This window comes from Saccopteryx bilineata, chromosome 2 (genome assembly GCF_036850765.1).
Source record: "Saccopteryx bilineata isolate mSacBil1 chromosome 2, mSacBil1_pri_phased_curated, whole genome shotgun sequence".
Lineage (NCBI taxonomy): Eukaryota > Metazoa > Chordata > Mammalia > Chiroptera > Emballonuridae > Saccopteryx > Saccopteryx bilineata.
The window spans coordinates 253232970-253254719 of record NC_089491.1 but is presented as its reverse complement, the minus strand read 5'-3'; the positions used below and the strand labels follow the sequence as shown (position 1 = coordinate 253254719).

General features: G+C 45.0%; 2 gene segments (V, D, J or C); both read right to left on the bottom strand.

Annotated features, from left to right (window-relative positions):
* Positions 1–7017: 7017 nt before the first annotated feature.
* Positions 7018–7635, bottom strand: LOC136324055 (immunoglobulin lambda variable 1-40-like). The segment is given in 2 exon segments: positions 7018–7436; positions 7548–7635. Coding segments are annotated over 2 exon segments (477 nt in total).
* An 8580-nt stretch (positions 7636–16215) lies between these two features.
* Positions 16216–21537, bottom strand: LOC136324045 (immunoglobulin lambda variable 5-37-like). The segment is given in 3 exon segments: positions 16216–16311; positions 20296–20633; positions 20752–21537. Coding segments are annotated over 3 exon segments (480 nt in total).
* Positions 21538–21750: the final 213 nt, after the last annotated feature.

Below are 21750 nucleotides of genomic sequence, written 5' to 3'. Positions count from 1 at the left end.
GCAGAGGCACCTGGCTCTTGATCAGCATGGGTCCTGGCGGGACAGCTAACCCACTGAGCACACTGATGGCCAAGATCCCGGGTGGCCCTGAGGAAGCTGCCAGCTGGTAGGAGCAAACTCAGGATTGTCACACACTGTCCCACCCGACCCTCAGACCCCACCTCACTTGTCCTCTCTGACACACCAGGCCCTCCAGTAGAGGAGCACTGGTGCACTGAACCCCCTTTTCTGAAGCTGCTTGTGACATCACATAGGGACTCGGGGCCACTGGGATTGTAGACAAAGGGGTGTGGGGCTAAGTTTGTCCCTGTTACTAGTAAGGGGTCTCAGAGAACTTGTCTTGCAGGTGGATCAACAAAACACACAGATATTTATTTCTCATCCATTTTTACCTCCAAAAATGAAGACTATTTTATCCTCAGTTTTTCACAGTCCAGATGCCCCAGTTTAAATCACTTCTTTTCCCAACACTCCCACCTCCTGTAACTGGAAACCCAAGTGAGACCCGAGGCTGATGAGTCCGGTCAAGTGCAGTCTCTAAGTCTTTGTTCCTGACATGGGTGGGAAAGCTATAAATCAGGCCTGGGCAATTGAATCCTTGTAGGAAGGGGGCTGAGATGCTAGGTAAGGTTGTGAGTCAGAGCCAACTGCTCATGCGCCTTTCTTGGTCCCATAGGTGCAGGAAAGTCACACTTCAGTGACGACATTGCCAGCCCAAGTGTGCAAGAGCCAGTAGAAAATTTTGCTAGCCTGCCTGGACCACAACCCTGAGTTCTCAGGCACAGCCCAACAGCGCCCCCTGCTGGTCCCAGAACGCACATTGTACAGCCCATTTCACTCCACCCAGCTCTCCTGGAAGAAAGCTGGTTTTGCAGTTGAATCTTTCCAATGTCACTATCCAGGGCAGGAGAATGAGTAGATCAGCTCTATAATGTTGGGGATGAACCATTAATTTTTTCAGGTCACTAATGATGTCCAGACAGCTCCATAAAATGCTATGGTTCCAGATGGTAAAGGATTGCATGATAGTTGAGTTTACTTCTGCCTGACTGCTGCACCCATTACTGGAGCATGACCACATTGTTTTTCTAGCTCATGGACTTCATTATTAATTGTAGAGAGAGAAGAATGAAAAAGGAAACAGAGATAGAAACATCAATCTGTTCCTGTTTGTGCTCTGACTTGGGATCAAGCCCACACCCTGTGCATATCGGACAATGTGCTAACTAACCGAGCTATCCAGCCAGGGCCATGACCACACTGAGTCCAGGCTTAGGCTGAAAGTTCCCTATTAATCCCATTAGTTCATACCTGGTGATAATTCTACTTGCATTACCCTTACACAGTGAAAACATGGTTGTGTTGCCCTTATTTGTTGGTGCTGTCATGAGGGTTTCCTGTTGGGTCCCCAGCCCCCGTGGACATGCTGCTTTTTCTTTTTAATGTCTCTTCACCATGAAAACAGCCATATCAGGGAAAAATGTTTTTTGTTCATTATACTTCTGCAGGTTCTCATTCACCCTTGAATGTCATACTGAAAATACTTCCTTTCTTCTGACTCTTGAGGTATTTTAGTTTATTGTCTATTTATGCAATTTTTCTCCATACAAAGATTGATTTAAATATTATGAATGGAAATCTACCCATTTTAGAGGTTCTGCCTCTATTATGAGATTTATTTATTTCCTCTTGTTCAATGTTCATTATCCTTGTTCAAGTTCATTTGTTAAGAGCTCCATGGATTTAATGGGGATTGGATTAATGAGATCTAGGTCCAAATCAACAAATATTTATTCAATATTATCCCAACAAGGGATAGTAGAAAAGGGAAAGTAGAAAAGATCATGGGGTTAAACTAGAGGACGTGAGCAGGAGACAGGCCTCAGAGCCACACCCTTTCTGGAGAGAAGCTCCCAGGGCCTGGAGGTCAGGAGTTCCCCAGAGTGTCATCACAAAATCAAAATAAAATTTCTGTTTCCTAAGGAGTCAAGATGAGCATGAAATTATAGGCCAAGAACAAGGACAGGCATGGGGTTGGTAGAAGGCACTTGGCTCTCACAGGTTTCATATCTTGGATTTCCATTGTCCTTGTCACACCACTCAGAAACTCTGAGGGATATAGTACAACTGGGTACAAAGTGATTCTGTTTGAATAGAAAACCAAATAAGAAATTAAGATGTTGTCATTGACTCTTAGATACAGGCCAAAGTAAGATCATGGGAGCCCCTGGTTTCAAATCCAATGTGTCAGTAGAGGTCAAAACCTGAGCAAGGTTGGTCACAGTCAGGAACAGAGCAGTGATGGGTCCCAGGGAAGGAGGGTAGATTTTCCCCTCACTTCTGTATGGTGGGAAGTTCTCTGTGGCATCGGGTTGTACTGAGTCTGTGGCAGTGACGGTCAGCCTCCTCATCAGTGGGAATCTGGAGGTCAGGGAGGCCGTGTGCACACACACCAGCCAGAGAAGAGGCAGAACCCCTGAGGGTCAGTCACCCCTGTTTGTGACACAAGGTAAGAGATCTGCCCCAGAACCCTTAGAACCATTGCCATGGTAACCCTCCATGTAATTTCACACCCTGAGTAGGAGAAGGCTACCTCAGGTCTGGGTGCATGAAGAGCTTCACAGGGAGAGGGACACAGATGCACACTGGGGAGTTCCTGCTCCTGATGTCCCACGGCCCAGCCCACACCCTGGACTATTAGAAAACTCCCATGGGTGTCAGAGGAGAGAGGGCACAGTCAGTGCTTGTGGGTTCAGGCCACCCACTCAGGGGAGTCTCCACGACCCTGAGTGCTGTTATCTCATTCATGGACCCACCTGACTCACTTTTTTCTAAAATTTTTTTTATTTATTCATTTTAGAAAACAGAGTAGAGAGTATGAGAGAAAGAGAGAGAGAGAGAAAGGGGGGAAGAGCAGGAAGCATCAACTCCCGTATGTGCCCCGACCAGACAAGTGCAAGGTTCTGAACCGGCGACCTCAGCGTTCCAGGTTGACACCCTATCCATTGTGCCACCACAGGTCAGGCACTTTTGTGAAGCAAGCTCTGCATTTTCCCAGCAATGGTGGAGTGTCACCCATCCCCTCAGGCCTCATAAAGAGATGAGCTGGACTCAGACTACAAAACCCATCTCTTGACTAAGTACCATCTCCGGGACATCACACCTGAAGGCACAGGTACCTGTGAGAGTGCAGGTCAGCTTTGTGCCTGAGTTCTTCCTGAGCCTGCATCCTCACACAGCATCTCATGTTATGGTGCCTCGTGCCCGCATGGTGGTTGGCAGTGAATTCCAGACCATGCTAGACAGCCTCAGCTCAGCCTCACGGTGCTGACGTTAAGAGAAGGAGGTGTATTTGGGTCTCTCCCTCACCTCCTACACTGGATAAAGGGATGCCAGAGAGCTCGCTGCTTCTCTCAGGGGACTGCAAAAGGGTGAATGTGGGTGGGATCATGCAAGAGCTGGAATCAGAAACAACATGAGAGCTGAGGGGACATGGGCATGACATGAAGTTCCTGTGGGGTCTGGGTGAAGATATAGAGAGATCCACAGGTGATATGAACAGGGAAGACAGAGATGGATCACGTGACCCAGGAGACGTGGATGGCCAGGAAAAATGAAATTAAAATTTTAATTTTTTTTTGTATTTTTCTGAAGTTGGAAACGGGGAGGCAGTAAGACAGACTCCCGTATGCGCCCGACCGGGATCCACCCGGCATGCCCACCAGGGGGCAATGCTCTGCCCATCTAGGGCATTGCTCTGTTGCAACCAGAGCCATTCTAGCACCTGAGGCAGAGGCCACAGAGCCATCCTCAGCACCCGGGCCAACTCTGCTCCAGTGGAGCCTCGGCTGCGGGAGGGGAAGAGAGAGACAGAGAGGAAGGAGAGGGGGAGGGGTGGAGAAGCAGATGGATGCTTCTCCTGTGTGCCCTGGCCAGGAATTGAACCTAGGACTCCTGCACGCCAGGCCTAGAATTTTGAAATGTAGACTCACAGGGAACAGGTTCATGACCCCAGAAGATGCACTTTGGTTCGTCAGGTCACTGAGCTTGCTGGCTGGTTGAGGCTAATAGGAAAAAAGAGTAGCAGCAGCATGTGTCAGGGGGTGAGACGTGAAGAGAGGGTGACAAGGTGAACAGAGGGACAACAGAGTCCCTGTTAGGACAGATCAGATGGCAACTCTAAGTTAACGTCCAAAATCTCGATGTCGTTCTTTGAATGTTCTGTATAAGAGGAATCATGGTGATTTGCCGATATTGATCACAAGAGAAGATAAATCCAAAGCTTATCATTTCACTACCCTTTGCAACATTAATCATCTTATTTCCAACACACACAATTTGCATCATTGGCCATATCTTAGTATAATAAAAATAGTATGTTTTAAAAATATTCCCTAAAAGTATTTAGCGTCAGAGTGGGCTCCAAGGTAAAATATGAGTGAAACAAACTTTTTGAAACATGTTCCTGCCCTGTTTGTGTGAGAGTTATGTGTGTAACTTTTTTTTATTTATTATTTATTTATTTATTTTATTCATTTTAGAGGGGAGGGAGGGAGGGGGGGCAGGAGCAGGAAGCATCAACTCCCATATATGCCTTGACCAGACAAGTGCAGGGTTTTTTTTTTTTTGTTGTTGTTTAGTGCAGGGTTTGTATCAGCAACCTCAGTGTTCCCAGGTCGATGCTTTATCCACTGTGCCAGCAGAGGTCAGGCTATTGTGTGTAATTTTTAAAAATTATTTTGTGACATGTTGATGTTACTTAGTGAGACAGCTAAGTGTATTATTATTCATAATCTGTTTATATTGTTGTGACTGTGAACCAAGTAAAACCTCAGTAAATTACTTTTTTAGGATCCTTGAGTATTTACCAAGAGCTACTAAAATTTTCTTTGCTGACTTTGTGTTTCAGAACCTTACAGCCACAAACACGTTTTTTAGACAATGAGCCGGAGATGATTCTTTGTGGTCATCAGTGGACGAAGATGAGAATATAAGAGGCTAGAACTCGGGAAAATCGTTGACCTTTGCCCTATGGGCATAAGATGACATGATAGATACACACAGATAATTTGAGAAGGACAATGACAAGGAGAGCCACGCTGGGGAAATCAGGAGAGTTCACCTGTGGCTCTCAGGCTTGGCTAATGTACTAGAAGGGCACCGTCACAATAGAATCAGAGTCAGGCTGATTCTGATGTAATCTGTGACCAGGTCCCTGTGAGGCGGACATTCTCAGCAATGGCATGAAGTTTACAGAGGGAGAAGTTGCTTTGTTTGGGGCTCAGAAGGAGCCCCAACATGGAGTGTGTGAACAGAAGATAGTTTGGGGTGCTTTACCCTGTCTGGGCCTCACCGGACAGAGTGACAGGTGAAAGAGAGGAGACCAGGCGTAGTGTGGAGGTAACCACCACTGCAAGGTCTTAAACTTCCTTTAACTTCTTACTACCTCTGTTAAGATGAAGCAATCTTTCTACCTCTCATGAGAATACCTAAATTTCAGTTCAGTGTCTCACAGATTGCAGTGCTGGCCCAGACTGATCAGTGCAGGGATATCTGAATGGCCAGGGAGCTGAGCTGCAGTTCATGAGATGGGAACAGCCTGGCTCGTGTCCCCTGTCCAATCCCAGTGTCCACCGTACATGTCCCAAAGTGAACTAATGATGGGATTGGAAGGCAGAGTGTTGAGCATAGGGGGGACATATTCTCTGAAATTTCTTTCATTTTCTTTTTTTATATGGACCACAAATCTCACTGAAACATGGTTGAATTTTGACTAACCCCAGTTATAAACGGACAGACTCTACGTTACCTAAACCAATGTGACAAGGCCTTTCCTTATCTCAAGGATGTAGACAGGGAGATGGTGTGTGTTACTGGATCTGGTCACCTTGAAAATAGGATTCCAGGTCAATGGTCAGGGAGGGACCGCCTCTCCTTCCCCGGGGTTTGTCATGGATATGGGATGCCTGTGACTGCAGAGACATTTTGTGCCCATGTAGGAAACAAGCCTGTAGAAAGAATATTTCTGCTTGTTTGTTCCCACTCATCCCCAGACAACATCATCCCCAACAGTGGGGTGAACTTTCCTGCCATGTCCACTTAGCACCCTGAGCCCCTAGACCTACGTCCGACATGTGGTTGGTGTTGAGCAAATGGGGTGGATGCACATCATCTGGAAAATCAACTGTCCTGGACTCTGAGGCCCTGGTTCTGTCCTCACCCCTTGATATGGGTGTAACTGTGTCACCTCAATATCATGTGGTAAAGCCCAGCATGACTGTCCTTGAAGTGAACACATTAAAGGAGGTAATTAAGGTAAACAAGGCCATATGGAGGGGGTTCCCAAATCAAGTAGGGCTGGTTTAATATAAGAAGAGGCAGAGAAATTTGCAGTGAGCACACACAGAGAAAGGCCATGTGAGGATTCAGCTACAGTGCAGCCCTCGGCCAAGGAAACACGCCTCAGGAGAAACAAAACCAGCCAACACCTTGATCTTAAACTTCCAGCTTTCAGTCCTGTGAGAAAATTTGTTTCCGTTGGATAAGCTGCACAGTCTGTTTCTTATGTTACAGTGGCCCTGCGCTAATGTGTCCTCATGGACCCAGGTCATCCCACCCGGCAACCAGGGATTTCTACTCAGTTTGAAAAAGCCAGACTGTGCATTTGCCACCAAGGTCAGGTTTGAGGGCAGAATCTGAGACTATGAGGGCACGTTCTGGGGACAAAGTCTCCTGCGGTGGCTCTCAAACACCAGTATTTGGCCAAAGCAAAAAGGAAGAAGCTGTCTTGGCAGAATATGGGTCTCTCAGGGAGGCGCCAACGCAGGGAGAAAACAGGATTGTGTCTCACTTCCCCACTGGCCTGGAGCACGGTGCCAGCTCTGAGGCTGTCGTCACAGGACTGCGCTGACAATAAGTCTTGTCCTCAGGCTGAAGCTCAGTGATGATCCGGGAGCTGAAACTGCCAGACTGGAAGCCAGAGAATCAGCTGAGAACTCCTGAGGGTGAACTGCTATCTTAAAAGAAGGAAGCAGCTGCTGTCAGAGGATTGGGGACTGCCCAGGGGGACCCGTTGTGGGAGACAGCAGGTTTGTGTCTCACTTCCCCACAGGCCTGCAGCACTGTGGGAGCATCGAGACTGCTGTCATAGGACTGGCAGTAATAATCAGCCTCGTCCTCAGCCTGGAGCCCAGTGATGGTCAGCGTGGCTGAGCTGCCAGACTTGGAGCCAGAGAATCGATTGGGGACCCCCGGGTCACGATTGCTATCACCATAGATGAGGCGTTTGGGGGCTGTTCCTGGGAGCTGTTGGAACCATTGCACAGGGTAACCATCCCCGATGTTGGAGCTGCTCCCAGTGCAGGAGATGGTGACCCTCTGTCCCGGGGTCCCAGACACTGAAGGCGGCTGAGTCAGCACAGCCTGGGCCCAGGATCCTGGAAGAGGGAGAGACACAGACATGGTGATTCTGGGCTGGGAATCAATAGGACAAAGCAGACCCCATGTGTCTTCCCAAAGTCCCTTCCCTTGTCCCCTTATCCAGTCACCTGTGAAGTGAGCAATGAGGGTGAGCAGGAGAGGCGACCAGGCCATGGTGGGGATCATCCCTGAGTCCTGTCTCTGTGGCCCCACAGCTGAAGCAGAGTTTCCCCCACATCTCTCCCTACCCCTCTTCATACTCTGCAAGGGGGAGGGGCCACTCATGCAAATGAGACTCCACCAGATTTTTTATCCCTCACTGGATTGGGGTCACGTTCCTGTGCCAGAGGATGTTAGAGAGTGGGAAGTGGTGGGGCTCTCCGTTGCCTAGAAGGGTGACAAGGTCACAGCTGTGAGCCCTGAGCAGAGAGCCTCAGGCAATGCCAAGTAACAGGTCCCAGCACTGTTTCCCCTCAGACCTTCGGGAACAGTCCTTGTGCGCCCCCTGGTGCCTTGGCTCAGATACAGCATGGTGTAACATGGTGAGTAAGCCCCAGCAGAGACAGCCCCTGCCTCCCACAACTATGTTGCTGTAGCTGTCTATGTACTTCAAATTGGGCAGAGCTGACATGCCAAGAGAACCCCAGGAAGTCAACCCTAATTAGAGCAGCTATAACTCCCCTTGAGCAGGATCATTTCCTGAAGGTCAATTTCTCATGATCGATGTCTCTTAACCTGGTGGGGCTGCCCCCGCACTGATTAGAACAGGGGCCAGTTACACACCTTGTCCCGCAGGGATTCAGACAGTGTCCCCGTTCAGGACAGAGCACAGCACAGCAGTGATGAGTCATGTTTACACTATCGACACAGTTCCCTGACCTTCAAGTCATCATGTCGAGGTTGGTGCTTCTGCTATACTTCCAACTGTTGTGAACTTGATGCCCTCAGCACTGTCACTGGCTGTGCTGGCCCGCCGTCCTATGTCCCAGGGCTGCTGCAACGAAGTACCACACACTGAGTGACTTAGAGCACAGGACATGAATTCTCTCTCAGTTGTGGAGTTGAAGTCTGAGATTAGAGTCCAATAACATTAAATATTGCTATAAATGTTTAAAATAAAATAGAACTCAGTAACATTAATAATTCTATACAGTTTTATGAAGTGAAATTTATTCTAATGTAGAAATTGTTTAATAGTAAAAAATATTTCAATATAAAAGACGGAACCTCTACCAAACCTTCAGAGATTTGGTGGTTCCAATTATATTCTTCATATTTTTCCTCAATACCCAAAACTATGTAGACTGTAATATTTTTGGTTACAGCATTGATAAACACACTTATTCATAAGTTACTCAAAAAGGAAAATAGCAGTCCAATAACATTAAATATTGCTACAAATGTTTAAAATGAAATAAGAAAGCTTAGTAACATAAATAATTCTATACACTATTATAAAGTGTGTATTATTCTAATGACATTAATTTTGTTTACTGTTAGGAAATATTTTAATATAAAACAATACATTAATACATCAATAAATATGACCATTCTGTCTTGATTGATGCTGGCAAAGCCCTTTGAGGTTTAACACCAACTTCTGAAAAGCCATATAAAAATAGCAACATATGCATTTATAATGTGGAAATAAACACTCACACACGTGCATAACTTAGTATTAAATGCAGCATCTAAGTTATTAAAATGGGAAAAGGACATTTTCACAAAAATCAGCAACAGGGAAAGGTGACCTTTATCTCCATTACTATTCATAGCATTCTGCACGTATTCCTATCCTCTGTGCTCAGCTCCTCACAGAGCACAGCATAGGAAGGAGGAGATAAGCCCGGGCCAGAGGCACCTGGTCTAGATCACCATGGGTCCTGGGGGGACAGCTCACCCAGTGAGCACACTGATACCTGAAGCTTCCAGGAGACACTGAATGTTGAGCCAGCTGGTTGGAGCAATCTCAGGATTGTCACACACTGTCACACTCTGCCTGCAGACCCCAACCCCTCCTGTCCTCTCTGACACACCAGACCCTCCAGTAGAGGAGCACTGCTGTCCTGATCCTCTCTTCTGAAACTGGTTGTGACATCACAGAGGGACCCTGGGCCTCTAGGATTGTAGACAAAGAGGACATTGGGCTAAGGTTGTAACTCTCGCTACTAAGGGGTATCAGAGACCTTATCTTTCATGCTAGCCAGCAATACACACTGACATTTACTACATCATCCATTTCACCTCCATAAATATAGACTGTTTTCTCTTTATTTTTTTATTTTTTTAATAAATAAATTTTTATTAATTTTAATGGGGTGACATTAATAAATAAGGGTACATATATTCAAAGAAAACATGTCCAGGTTATCTTGTCATTCAGTTATGTTGCATACCCATCACCCAAAGTCAGATTGTCTCCGTCACCTTCTATCTAGTTTTTTTTGTGCTCCTCCCCCTCCCCCTTCCCCTCTCCCTGCCCCCCACCCATAACCACCACACTCTTGTCCGTGTCTCTTAGTCTCATTTTTATGTCCCACCTATGTATGGAATCATGCAGTTCTTGGTTTTTTCTGATTTACTTATTTCACTCCGTATAATGTTATCAAGATTCCACCATTTTGTTGTAAATGATCCAATGTCATCATTTCTTATGTCTGAGTAGTATACCATAGACCAAATGCCCAAATTATTCTTTTTCTTTAAATCTCTTTTATTTTACATAGAGACAGGGACACAGAGAGACAAACTTCCACATGTGCTCCAATCAAGATACACCAGGCAAGCCCCCTACTCAGCAACCAAGCTATTTCAACACCTAAGGCAAGGCGATGGAGCCATCCTCAGAGCCGGGGCCAAATTGTTTGAATTGAGCCATGGTTATCAGAGAGAGAGAGAGGAAAAAGGGAGGGTTGGAGGAGCAGATGGTTGCTTCTCCTGTGTCCTGACAGGGACTCAAACCAGGGAATTCAACACACTGGCTGTGCTCTACAACCTGCCAGAGTTCAAAAGCCCCAATTTAAAACACCTGTTTTCCCAACACTGTCATCTCTAGTGCCTGGAAACTCAGGTAAGATCTGAAGCTGCTCAGGGGTCTCAAAGTGGGTTTATGTGTCCCACTTCCTCCTGATCACACAGCACTGTGCACATTGAGTCTCATCATCGTTGGGAATGTTGTCATGACCCCATCCTCAGTCCTGACCCTCACTCATACACTGAGTGATTCATGCATCTCTCAGTTATGATTATAAAGGTGACTGGTTTCTAATCTTCAATCCTGATATTGTCCCTGTTGGGTTGGGATCCTTTCATTTCCTAGAAGGAGAAAATGAGTTTAGAATGCATGAGCTCATTTTAGTATATATTTTTCAACACATGTACACAAGGACTTCTATACTCTGGATGGCAGAGGCAGCAGCATCTGACCTGGCCCCCGGAAGCGGGTTAGACGGAGGCAGACATCTTGAGTGATGAGCACCGGTGCCGGATGATGGTGCAAAGGAGTGCAAATGCCCGCTCCTTCCATTCCGTCTCTTTCCTGTAAAGGAGACTCTGTCCAGGGAGAGACAAGGTAAGAGGAAATATCAGCCATGCTCATGAATCCACAGAGTTCTGTTTGCTGAGGACTAATGGTTGGCATTTAAAAATCCCTACTTTGGGGTCTCCTATCCTGTGCCCATGGAGCAGTGCAGGTTAAGTTCTTCAAGAAAATATAGTCTTGTTTTCTTGTTTCCTATCTCTTTTAAGCTATCAACCAGGCCTGGACAATTGAATCCATTAGGAGAGGGCACTGAGATATGAGGTAAGTGTGTGAGTCAAAGTCAAATGCTCATGTGCCTTTCTGGGTCCTCATGTGCAAACAAGTTACATTTCATTGAGGACACTGCCTGCCTAAGCATTCAAGAGCCAGTGGAATATTTTCCCACTGGAACTGGCCCTGAATCCAGTGCTTTCAGGCACAGTTCACAAGTGCCCTCTGCTAGTCACAGAACTTATGTCCTGCAGCCCCTTCTAAACCATGCAGCTCTCTGGAAGGACTCTGGTTTGGGCAATTGGATCTTTCTGATGCCACGACCCAGGGCAGTAGAATCAATAGTTCTCATTGTAGTTTAGAGTTGACACATTTATTTTTCTATGTCACTAAGGATCTGCAGAAAACAATAAAATGCAATGTTACCAGATATTACAGGATTGTCTGAGATCTGAATTTGCTTCTATCTTGTCCCGGGATCATCACTGGTATGTGACCACCCTGTACAAGGTCCAGATTTAAGGTTTATGTGGAGAACTGTGTTATTTCCTGTTTTACTGGAACAGTGAGAAACAGATATCTTGCCACACAATTAAGTGACCAAATTAAGGAGTCTTTATTTTAAAGCCAGTGACCGCACGGAGACCTAAGTATTCAAATCTAGCAGCTCCAAACACAATCTGGGGTTAGTTTTTAAAGTAAAAATGACATAATGACTGGGGAATGGGGAGGAGGAGAAGCAAGCAGTAAGAAAAAGCAGTGAAACATGCTCTCTTACAACATTTATGAATAAGGTTAATTCAGGGAGAAACATTCTGGACACATCTGCAACCTTGTGGAACTATCCAAGGCCACAGCCTGGGAAACCAACCTCAAGGCCAGGGGTAGAGTGCTTTTTTAGAAAAAGTGAGTTCTGCTAAAAGTCTCTTTGTTTTAGAGAAAGTAAGTTCTGCTAAAAATTACTCATGCTAAGAGCATTTCTTTTCTGTATTTCAGTTCCTACCTGGTGATTACTGTACTGGGTGAGCCTTGCCACTGAATTGATGTGGGAGCTGGGGTTGTTGTCAGAGCTCCCGTCAGCTCCCCATCCTCAGTGCACACGTCCTGGCTCTTTATCTGTGTGATTGTCATGAGAACATGACATTGTCAGAGAAGAAAGATTTTGTTGTTGATTAATTCAGTGTGTTCTCATTTACACTTGAACTCACCCTGAGAATAAATATATATACCCTGTGGTGGGCAAAGGTAGGTTTACAGTTGTAATACAACTAAATAATGTAGTAATTAAATAATAACACAAGGTGAAATGTTGTGGTTCATGTACTCATAAATGTAAACATACTTTTGCTCACCCTTGAATATAGAGATATAATATATAGCTATCTGATAAATGTAACATACTTTTTGTCAACTTTTGTAATTTTCTTCAACATTGCCATAAAAGCACATCTCATCTCTTTTCAGAGCTTACTTCTTCATTTCTGACCTGAACTGCTCCTGCCCTGCTGTGTCCTAATCCACATTAGCCCTGATAAAATTCATTTCTCACAAGTTCAAAAATTTTAATAGGGTCCGATTTATGAATTATAAGTTCAATATATATATATATATATATATATATATATATATATTCATTATCACACCAAACAAAGAACCACAGAGGGAAAAGTATGACAGGTTATGTGGTTACTGTGACATCTTAGGACAAGCGGTGCAGGCCACCAGCCATGAAAACTGAGTAAATCCAGTACATGGCTGGAGGAAAAAAGATAAACAACTGTTAGAAATGTAGCAATATTTTCCACTGAACTCTATGTACCCAGATCAAGGAAGCCCCTACCCTAGAGACTTAGCCAAGAACAAGGTCAGCTAATCACACTTCTTCTGCCCTTGTAAACGCTGCTTGCTTGCTCAGCCTAGATAGCCACCCTATAAAAAGGAGCCATTTTAGAAGCTCGGGGCTGCAGTGTTCCCTTGCGTGGGTTGCCTGCAGTCCCTGCACAGGTTTGCAATAAAACTTATAAAATTCACTTTGGGTTTGCTGTGGTCTGTCTCCTGGGATGTAACATATGGAGGCCCCAGTGGGATTGGCTGTGTAAGACCCCTCCTCATGGAGTGGGCTGCAGCAGACGTTGGTAGCTGGCTAGCCTCTGGCAGTTGCCATTTGGAAACTTAATTTGGCTGATTTGAAACATTTGGAGTCTCAAGACTGTTTGGTAAGAAAGCTTCCTCTTTGAATTTTTGGAAACAGAGCTCTGGTTAGAAAAGAGTGTAATGGAGCAGGTGGGATGCCACCTGATTTCTCTCCACCCGGTTGGTTGGGGAACGCAGGACGCTGCCTTCTCCCTTTGGTTTTGGTTTAGAAGTTTTGTTTGTTTTGTGTGCATATTTGGTTTGTTTGTCTGCTTCGCCCATTGCTTCCTCACAGGATTCCTTCGAGAGTCAAGGACCATGGGTCAGGGACAATCTGCTGCCCTAATGCCTCTTCAGTGCTTGCTTGATAACTTTTCTGATTTCTCTCGCAGTGCACAAGACTATGGGACTCCTGTTGATTCCACCACATTGTGGACTCTTTGTGAACTAGAATGGCCAACCTTTGGTGTAAGGTAGCCCTTGAAGGGCACTTTCAATTTACCCACACTCTTTGCTGTCAGGGCAAATATCTATCGGGTCCCGCACCCTGACCAGATGCCATATATTGATGTATGGATTGACATAGCCACGGGAAGACCAGGTTATGTTAAGAAATTTTTTAAGAACTATATTAAGGGAAATTTGTAAACAAGCCCACAAATTATAGGAACTAACTAAAGACCTAAGAGAGTGCTGGAAGAAGTATAGAGTAGAAACTAGTTTCAGATATTCAGATATTCACCTACTGACCCAAAGAAATTTTACTCATTTAGAAAATAAAGGGTAAGAATTAATATTAAGAAGATATATTGAGAACTCTCTGTAAATGAAAATGGCCAACTTAAGAGCAGACTGGCCAAACCAAGGATTGCTAGACCCATAGAAAACAGAGAGAGTTTAGCGTACTATCGCCAGCACCCACCCGCAGGCAGGTGGCACAGTCAGTGTGCAGCCCAGTACAGCAGCCGAGGTAGAAAAAAAAGGCAGCCAGGCTGCAGCTGGCTGCAGGAGAAGCGGCAGAGAAAAGAAAAAAAAAGAAGAAGCGGCAGGCTCCCCTCACAGTTTCAGGCACCTGCCCCTCCCCCTTGGGCACCGGGAATCCCAGGCACCCTGACTGATTCCCTTATAGTGTATATAACAAAGAAACCTCTTTCTTAGCTCAAGGGCTGAGCCACTGCTTGGTAAGGCAAAAGATAACAGCGCAATAAGCTAGAGGCTATCATCACCTTGCTACAGCCCCCTGCCCTCCTCTGCTTTGGCTCTGGGGAATCCCCGCCTCCTACCTAGAGCCAGACCTGAGGACAAGATTTAGGGAATATGGCCCCTTCTAAACCCACTGCTTTAGCCATAATAGTCAAGAATTATAAGAAAAGGGTCCTTAGGGAATTATAGGGTTACTATATCCCTGAGGAAATTAAGGATCTTAAGTAAACTAGAATACCCCACTGTTAAGAAAATAAGTTTATAAAATTGTATTTTTTTTAGTTTACTACCCCGACCCTTACAATGACTTAATGTTGTAAAGCTCTATAGGTCAAAAAGAGGGTTAGCATCTCTGTGCCAGCTGGGAAGCCACAAAATAGTAACTACATGTTGACCATTCCTTATTTTTCTCTGAAAATCTGTAGTTCATTAGGGATAGTAGTTTATAATCTCTTATTGTAAATCGTACTAAATTTGTACTAATAATAAAGCATATAGAATTGTATAGTCTTTCAAATACAAAGACTTCCTTTTTGTACCAAGGATCTGTTGTTGTAAAAATAAAAAACATTTTCTATGTTAGAAATGTATATGTTTTTTCAACAGTCTTTTGTTAATTCTCCTTTTCATTTGCTATTTCATAGCCTGTAATGTTAAGATTTTAGTTTAAATATTAGGGGATATGTAATAATTCAGTAATTGTTAATTGTTCAATGTTAGGTCACAAAACCCAGAGTGACGAATATTACTATTGATTGGCTTAATAGAAGAATTCTTAACATAATAGGTAGAAAAGAGAACTCTAGAGACATAATCCTGAACCTCCACCTGATTTACCACCCTATCAAACTGCAATTGTTAATCAGCTAAGTAAATAAGTACATTAGGAAAAGTGCAGAGGTAAAACTGCTCGGGTTTTACTTAATATTTCCTATAGAAATGTCATAGATTAGAGCCCTCATAGTTCCAACCGAGTTAAAGGGCAGGGTGCTGATTTAAGATAGCATAAGAACAATAGTTCAATTACAGCTGATAGTCAAGGAAGAAGAAAATAAGAAATAGTTTAAATTCTTTTTTTCCAAGTAGCTTACAGAATTAGAAAGCTCAGAACCCCCTTTTTCTCAGAGGAGCCTCAAGCTTGAACAGGACTGTTAGAAATCTGTACTGCACATAGGCTGCCCCACTTACAACAACTGAGACCACCTTGAGAAAATGTTTCCAATTGCCTAGCCTAAGCGGGACCCCACCACCCAAGCAAGTGAAGAAATTTTTAGACACTTTCCACTAGTTTCTTTTAGCCTGGATAAGAGAAGATACTCAGAAAAACAACTATAAGTTTATCTAAGGTGTCAGAAGTTATTCAGGATCCTCAGAAGACCCCTACAGCTTTCTTAGACTATAGAAAGCGTACAGAGTCTATACACCCCTAGACTTAGAGGAGCCAGAAGATAATAAGGCAGTCAACTTAGCCTTTACATAGCATTCAGCTCTAGGAATTAGAAAAAATATATATTATAAGTTTTTCATCATGTAGAAACATCGGCTGCTAAAACTAAGCATTTTACAAGGGACGTTGCTCCTCCCTCACTCTCATGGCCATAAATAACTCTGGCCCCTAAGATGGCTGGTTAGCCAAAGACAGGTAAGATTCCTGAAGGCAGGAACAACCTAAGACAGGCACAGTCAAAGAGGGGCCATCAGGAGAAGGCTTAAGAACCAGCAAAGGTGAGGCTCAAACCCTCACCCCGGAGAATGCAGGAGACTGCTCTCCTGAAGTAGTGGTCATCATCCACTGTCCAGGCCACCTAGAGAGGAGGACTCTGTGGAAACTCTCAAGAAAAAACAAGCAAACAGCTGATAATGCTACCAGTAAGGTAGCCCTAAAGCCAGTAGGGTTTTAGGAAATTTTAGTAACTTTTCTAGAACCCAGGTTGCCAAAGATATTTGTTTTTTTTTACAACCAATCAGAAAAGTCAGACTTAGAATCTAATAAAGAATGCATAATTTCTAAGTGTTCAGTCTATACACAAATAAATATTAAGCAAAGTAAAGAAATTATAAAGAGGCCCTGGCCGGTTGGCTCAGCGATAGAGCGTCAGCCTGGCGTGCGGGGGACCTGGGTTCGATTCCCGGCCTGGGCACATAGGAGAAGCACCCATTTGCTTCTCCACCCCCAACCCCCTCCTTCCTCTCTGTCTCTCTCTTACCCTCCCGCAGCCAAGGCTCCATTGGAGCAAAGATGGCCCGGGCACTGGGGATGGCTCCTTGGCCTCTGCCCCAGGCGCTAGAGTGGCTCTGGTTGCGGCAGAGTGACGCCCCGGAGGGGCAGAGCATCGCCCCCTGGTGGGCAGAGTGTCGCCCCCTGGTGGGCAGAGTGGTGGCGAGCGGGTGGATCCCGGTCGGGCGCATGAGGGAGTCTGTCTGATTGTCTCTCCCCATTTCCAGCTTCCGAAAAATACAAAAAAAAAAAAAAAAAGAAATTATAAAGAGAAACAGAGAGAGAACTTTCCCAGGTGAACATTTAGAAAGAGATTTTACTAAAGTAATTAACAGGTAGAAAACATAAATCGGATCTTAAAGGAAACTTTAAACTTGTTTTAAACCGGTAGAAAGTAGCCCACCTTACTCCCTTAGCCCTCCTTAGGGTGAGGTACACCCCCTACAGGGAAGAATTCACTCCTTTTAAGATAATGTTTAAGAGACTCCCTCCCTTCCTACAGAAACTCAGAGAGGAAATAAAACTAAATTAAATAACCACTCCTTCCTTAAGTACTTACAGCATGTGTCCCCAAACTACGGCCCCCTGAGGCCATTTATCTGGCCCCTGCTGCACTTCTGGAAGGGGCACCTCTTCATTAGTAGTCAGTGTACTAGAGTACTGTGTATAGTGGCCCTCCATGGGTCTGAGGGACAGTGAACTAGCCTCCTGTGTAAAAAGTTTAGGGACCCCTGAGTCTTACAGGGTCTACAGATTACTCAGCAGGCTGTCCAAAAGACTGTCTGAGAGGTGATTTCAGCATTGCCAGAAGACCTAATACATCCCTTCCAGCGTTCAGATTCAGTATAGGTAAAGAAGTACACCACCCAAGGACTGACTCCCACGTAGACAGGTCCACACACCGTGATCCTGACCACTCCCACTACTGCCAAGGTAGAAGGCATACCCGCCTGGGTCCATCACAGCCGGCTGAAGCTTGCAGTCCCAGCAGAGACATCCTTGTAGACAGTGGAGACTGACCCCGCCAACCCTTGTAAGCTGACCCTGAGAAGGACAGCATGCCCTGCTTCAGCCACAAACCAGAAGTTGACTGGTCCATGCATGGCTAATGTCTAGAGGAACTCACTAAGGACCTCCTTTTAATTAGACTTTAGAGAGGGAGGGGAACTAAGGTCAAAGGAAAGCCAGAACAAGTTGTCTTAAAAGTTAATACATGTACTACTACAAGTCCCTTAGTTAGAAGGGAAGCTACAAGGTAATAAAAATATATGTGTACTTACACTTAACCTATAAATACTAGCTACTTAGAGGGAGGACACCTCCAAGAGGAAGTATACTTTAAAGAAAATTACTTATTACCAGCTTAGTTGTCACTAAAGTTAAAGGTTAAGATTTTTAAAATTAAGAGTTCTGACTGAAAGGAAATTGTAGTTTCGATAATAAAAGGTATAAGGTATAGAAATACTTTAGAACAAAAAAGGGAGAAAATAAGTTATTATAAAGCCAGTTATTTCTGAATAGATAAGAAAGTTCATAAAAATTAAAGGTTTATATAAGTTGCAGAAGGTTTGTGCAAGTTGTAAGAGGTTAGTACAGAGAAGAAAATTGCAAGGCAGAAAGAAATTAGTATGAGAATTTATTCTCTTCATCCCCTTAGCTCACTACATTACTTACTGCTCTTACTGGACCCCTCGTTTTGCTTATAGTAGGGGGGGTCACCATTAGTCCGTGTATTATCAACTGCCTCACGCAGTATGTACAAAACAGAATTCAAGCCATAAAGCTTGTATTACTAAGGGCACACTATCAGCGTGCCAGCACATACTAGGGAGGACCCCTGACCCAATTAGCTTATAGCTACAGCTAAAGTAGAAAATTCTCATGAGCCTCAGCAAATCTAATCTTGCTAGCAAAGGCAGGATGCATTCCTTGTGTGTCAGCCCTACAGATATTGCAGGAAAGTATAATAGTTTATTATCTTAGAACAGTGTGTGCTTGTGTACTTTTGCAAAGATATTGTACAAACGTGCCGAAAACATTGTAACCTTGTAGGTTTCGCCTATAAATGCCCCTCTCCCCCTGAGCTCATCCCTGACCGTTGTGAGAGGCGTAGTAGGCTAATCACTGGCCAGTGTATAAAACCCAAGTTGATTACATCAGTTTAGGGTCCAGTTCCAGTTTGTTGCGGTTGCACCACAGCATTTGTTCGAGAAAGAATAGATACTATAAGACTTATTGTCTTGGCTCAGCCCTACCAGATTATACCCAGTTCGGATAAGCAATACCAAAGTTCAATGATTTGAACTAGTAAGAAGAAAACGGGGGAATGTGACATCTTAGGACAAGCAGTGCAGGCCACCAGCCATGAAAACTGAGTACATCCAGTACATGGCTGGAGGAAAAAAGATAAACAACTGTTAGAAATGTAGCAATATTTTCCACTGAACTCTATGTACCCAGATCAAGGAAGCCCCTACCCTAGAGACTTAGCCAAGAACAAGGTCAGCTAATTGCACCTCTCCTGCCCTTGTAAGCGTTGCTTGCTTGCTCAGCCTAGATAGCCACCCTATAAAAAGGAGCCATTTTAGAAGCTCGGGGCTGTAGTGTTCCCTTGCGTGGGTTGCCTGCAGTCCCTGCGCAGGTTTGCAATAAAACTTATAAAATTCACTTTGGGTTTGCTGTGGTCTGTCTCCTGGAATGTAACAGTTAGAGTGGAGGAAGTGAGCAAGTGACAGGTCTGAGAGCCATGTCCTCACAGAGAGGTTCCCCAGAACCTGGAGTTCAGGGTTCCTCAGAGGGCGACCTCCAGGAAACAGAGAAAGCAGCTTCCCTGAGTGGTGAGGGGGCAGGGGACGGGCATCAAGCCCAGGCCGGGAGCAGGGACATGCTATAAGAGTGTCTCATACATAGGTCAACTCACCCCCTTCCCGGAAGCAGGCTCAGCATCTCCCCAGCAAGAGTGGAATATTCTCACCCTATCAAGAACCCCCAAATATTTCTTGACCTCAGCTACAAATTTTCCTCTTGATACCCCCTCTCTCCTGATTGAATAGCAGGCTCAGGTGCCCAGCAAAGGTTGCCCCAGCTCTGTGCTGGAAGTCCTCTGGGCTGTAGTCGCTACCCAGGACCCCACATCTTGGGGCCCCGTCCACGGTACTCAGAGCTCTTCCGCTGCCTGTGCACAGGCACTTGGGAGGGAAGGTAGGTCACTGCTCTGACCTCTGGAAGGTCAGAGTCCTGGCTGTGGAGGACGGTCCACCTGCTGAGATGGTCCCCGAACCATGAAAAATAAAAAAAAAGAGTCATTTGCTTATTCAAGAAAAGAGCAGCCATCCCACAAACTCTGGTTTACCACACATGACTTACAGGCAAAAGGAAAGTGACACAAAGAGAAATTTATTTTGATATTGGTTTTATTTTCCTTAGACTTCAGAAACATGGAATAAAAAATGGATAGTAGAGATTCTAAACCAGAATTTACTCCCAAATATAGTGTACAAGTAGAATTGTTTTTTAATTCTCATTTGTTGTGAATCAAGACTGTGGAGGTGGATGCTTATGTCCCACTTACCCATCTGTGTGTGTCACTGTGGGAAGCACCACTGTGCCCGATCATACAGTAATAGTCCACCTCGTCCTCAGGCTGCAGCCCAGAGATGAGCAGGAGCCCCGCATTGGCCGAGGTGTCTTTGGATCCAGAGAAGCGGTTGGGGACCCCGGATCCCAAACTTGTACTTGAAGAGTAGTACAGGAGAAACCGGGGAGCACTCCCTGGCTTCTGCTGGTACCAGTATATGTAGTAGCTGCCAACACTGATGTCACTGCTCAGGGTGCAGGTGAGTCTGGCTGATGCTCCAGGAGATGCAGAGAGGGAGGGCGGCTGAGTCAGCACAGGCTGGGACAGGGAACCTGTGAACACAGACACTCATAGGTGAGGGGTCAGAGACACAAGTAAATATTAACAGGATTATGAACAAGAGTAGAGTGAGTTTTGAAAATGTCCAGTGTTTCTAAGACCTGATCCTACCTGCACAGTGAGAGAGGAGCACGAGGAGGAGGGGGGTCCAGGCCATGGTGCTCACAGCCCTGAGCCCACAGTGGGGCTGGGCTGCCCCAGGCCTCCTTTTCTTCTCCCCCCTCTGCCAGAGGAGGGGCTGTCCATGCAAATGTGTGTCCCTCAGTGACCACCCAGCTTCTTCCTGAGCCCTGGGGCTGAGCTCAGCTCACACCCCAGACTGAGAATGAAGGAGTCTGATTTTATCCCTTGGTAGAACCCTGGGAGGAAGCACCTGCTAAGACAACACAAAGGTGGGCTCAAGGGACTCTACAAGGTCAGAGTGAGAGTAGCTGCTGAGTCTCATCAGGGAGCACATGGCCCAGGCTTCAGGCTCAGGCTCTATTGAGTGAATAATTCTTACCAGCTGTAGTGGGAATTCAGGACTGTCCCACAGCGCCTCCTGCTGGTCACACAGCACACACCTCCTCATGGCCAAAATGTCTGGGTTCCCTGTTGGTTACTGCAGATCACCAGATCACTGTGTCTATTTACAAGTCCATAATCCTACTCTCAAAAATATACTACCTTATGATTCAGCTATTCCACCTCTGGGTATTTATTATCTTGTCCTAAAAAATAGTAACTCAAAAAGAGACATGCACTCCCACGCTCATGGCTGCATTACTTACAACAACCAAGATATGAGAACAACCTAAGTGGTCATCAATAAATGAATACATGTATTGATATGAATATATGAGAATATTATATATTTATTTCTAAAAATAGAACCTTTGGACAATAAGCTAATTGAAATACGTCTGACAGAGGATGATGAAAACCATATGTTCTCACTGCTAAAAGGAATTAAAGCCTAACTTGGGGGTTACTTGCTTATGTTCCTTAATCTGTTGTGTAGTTTTCAACTTTTCCTTATTATAAAATTTTACTTCAAAATTGCATAACTATCAAGTTACAAAAACTGAAATAGGCCTGACCTGTGGGTGGCGCAGTGGATAAGAGCTGTCG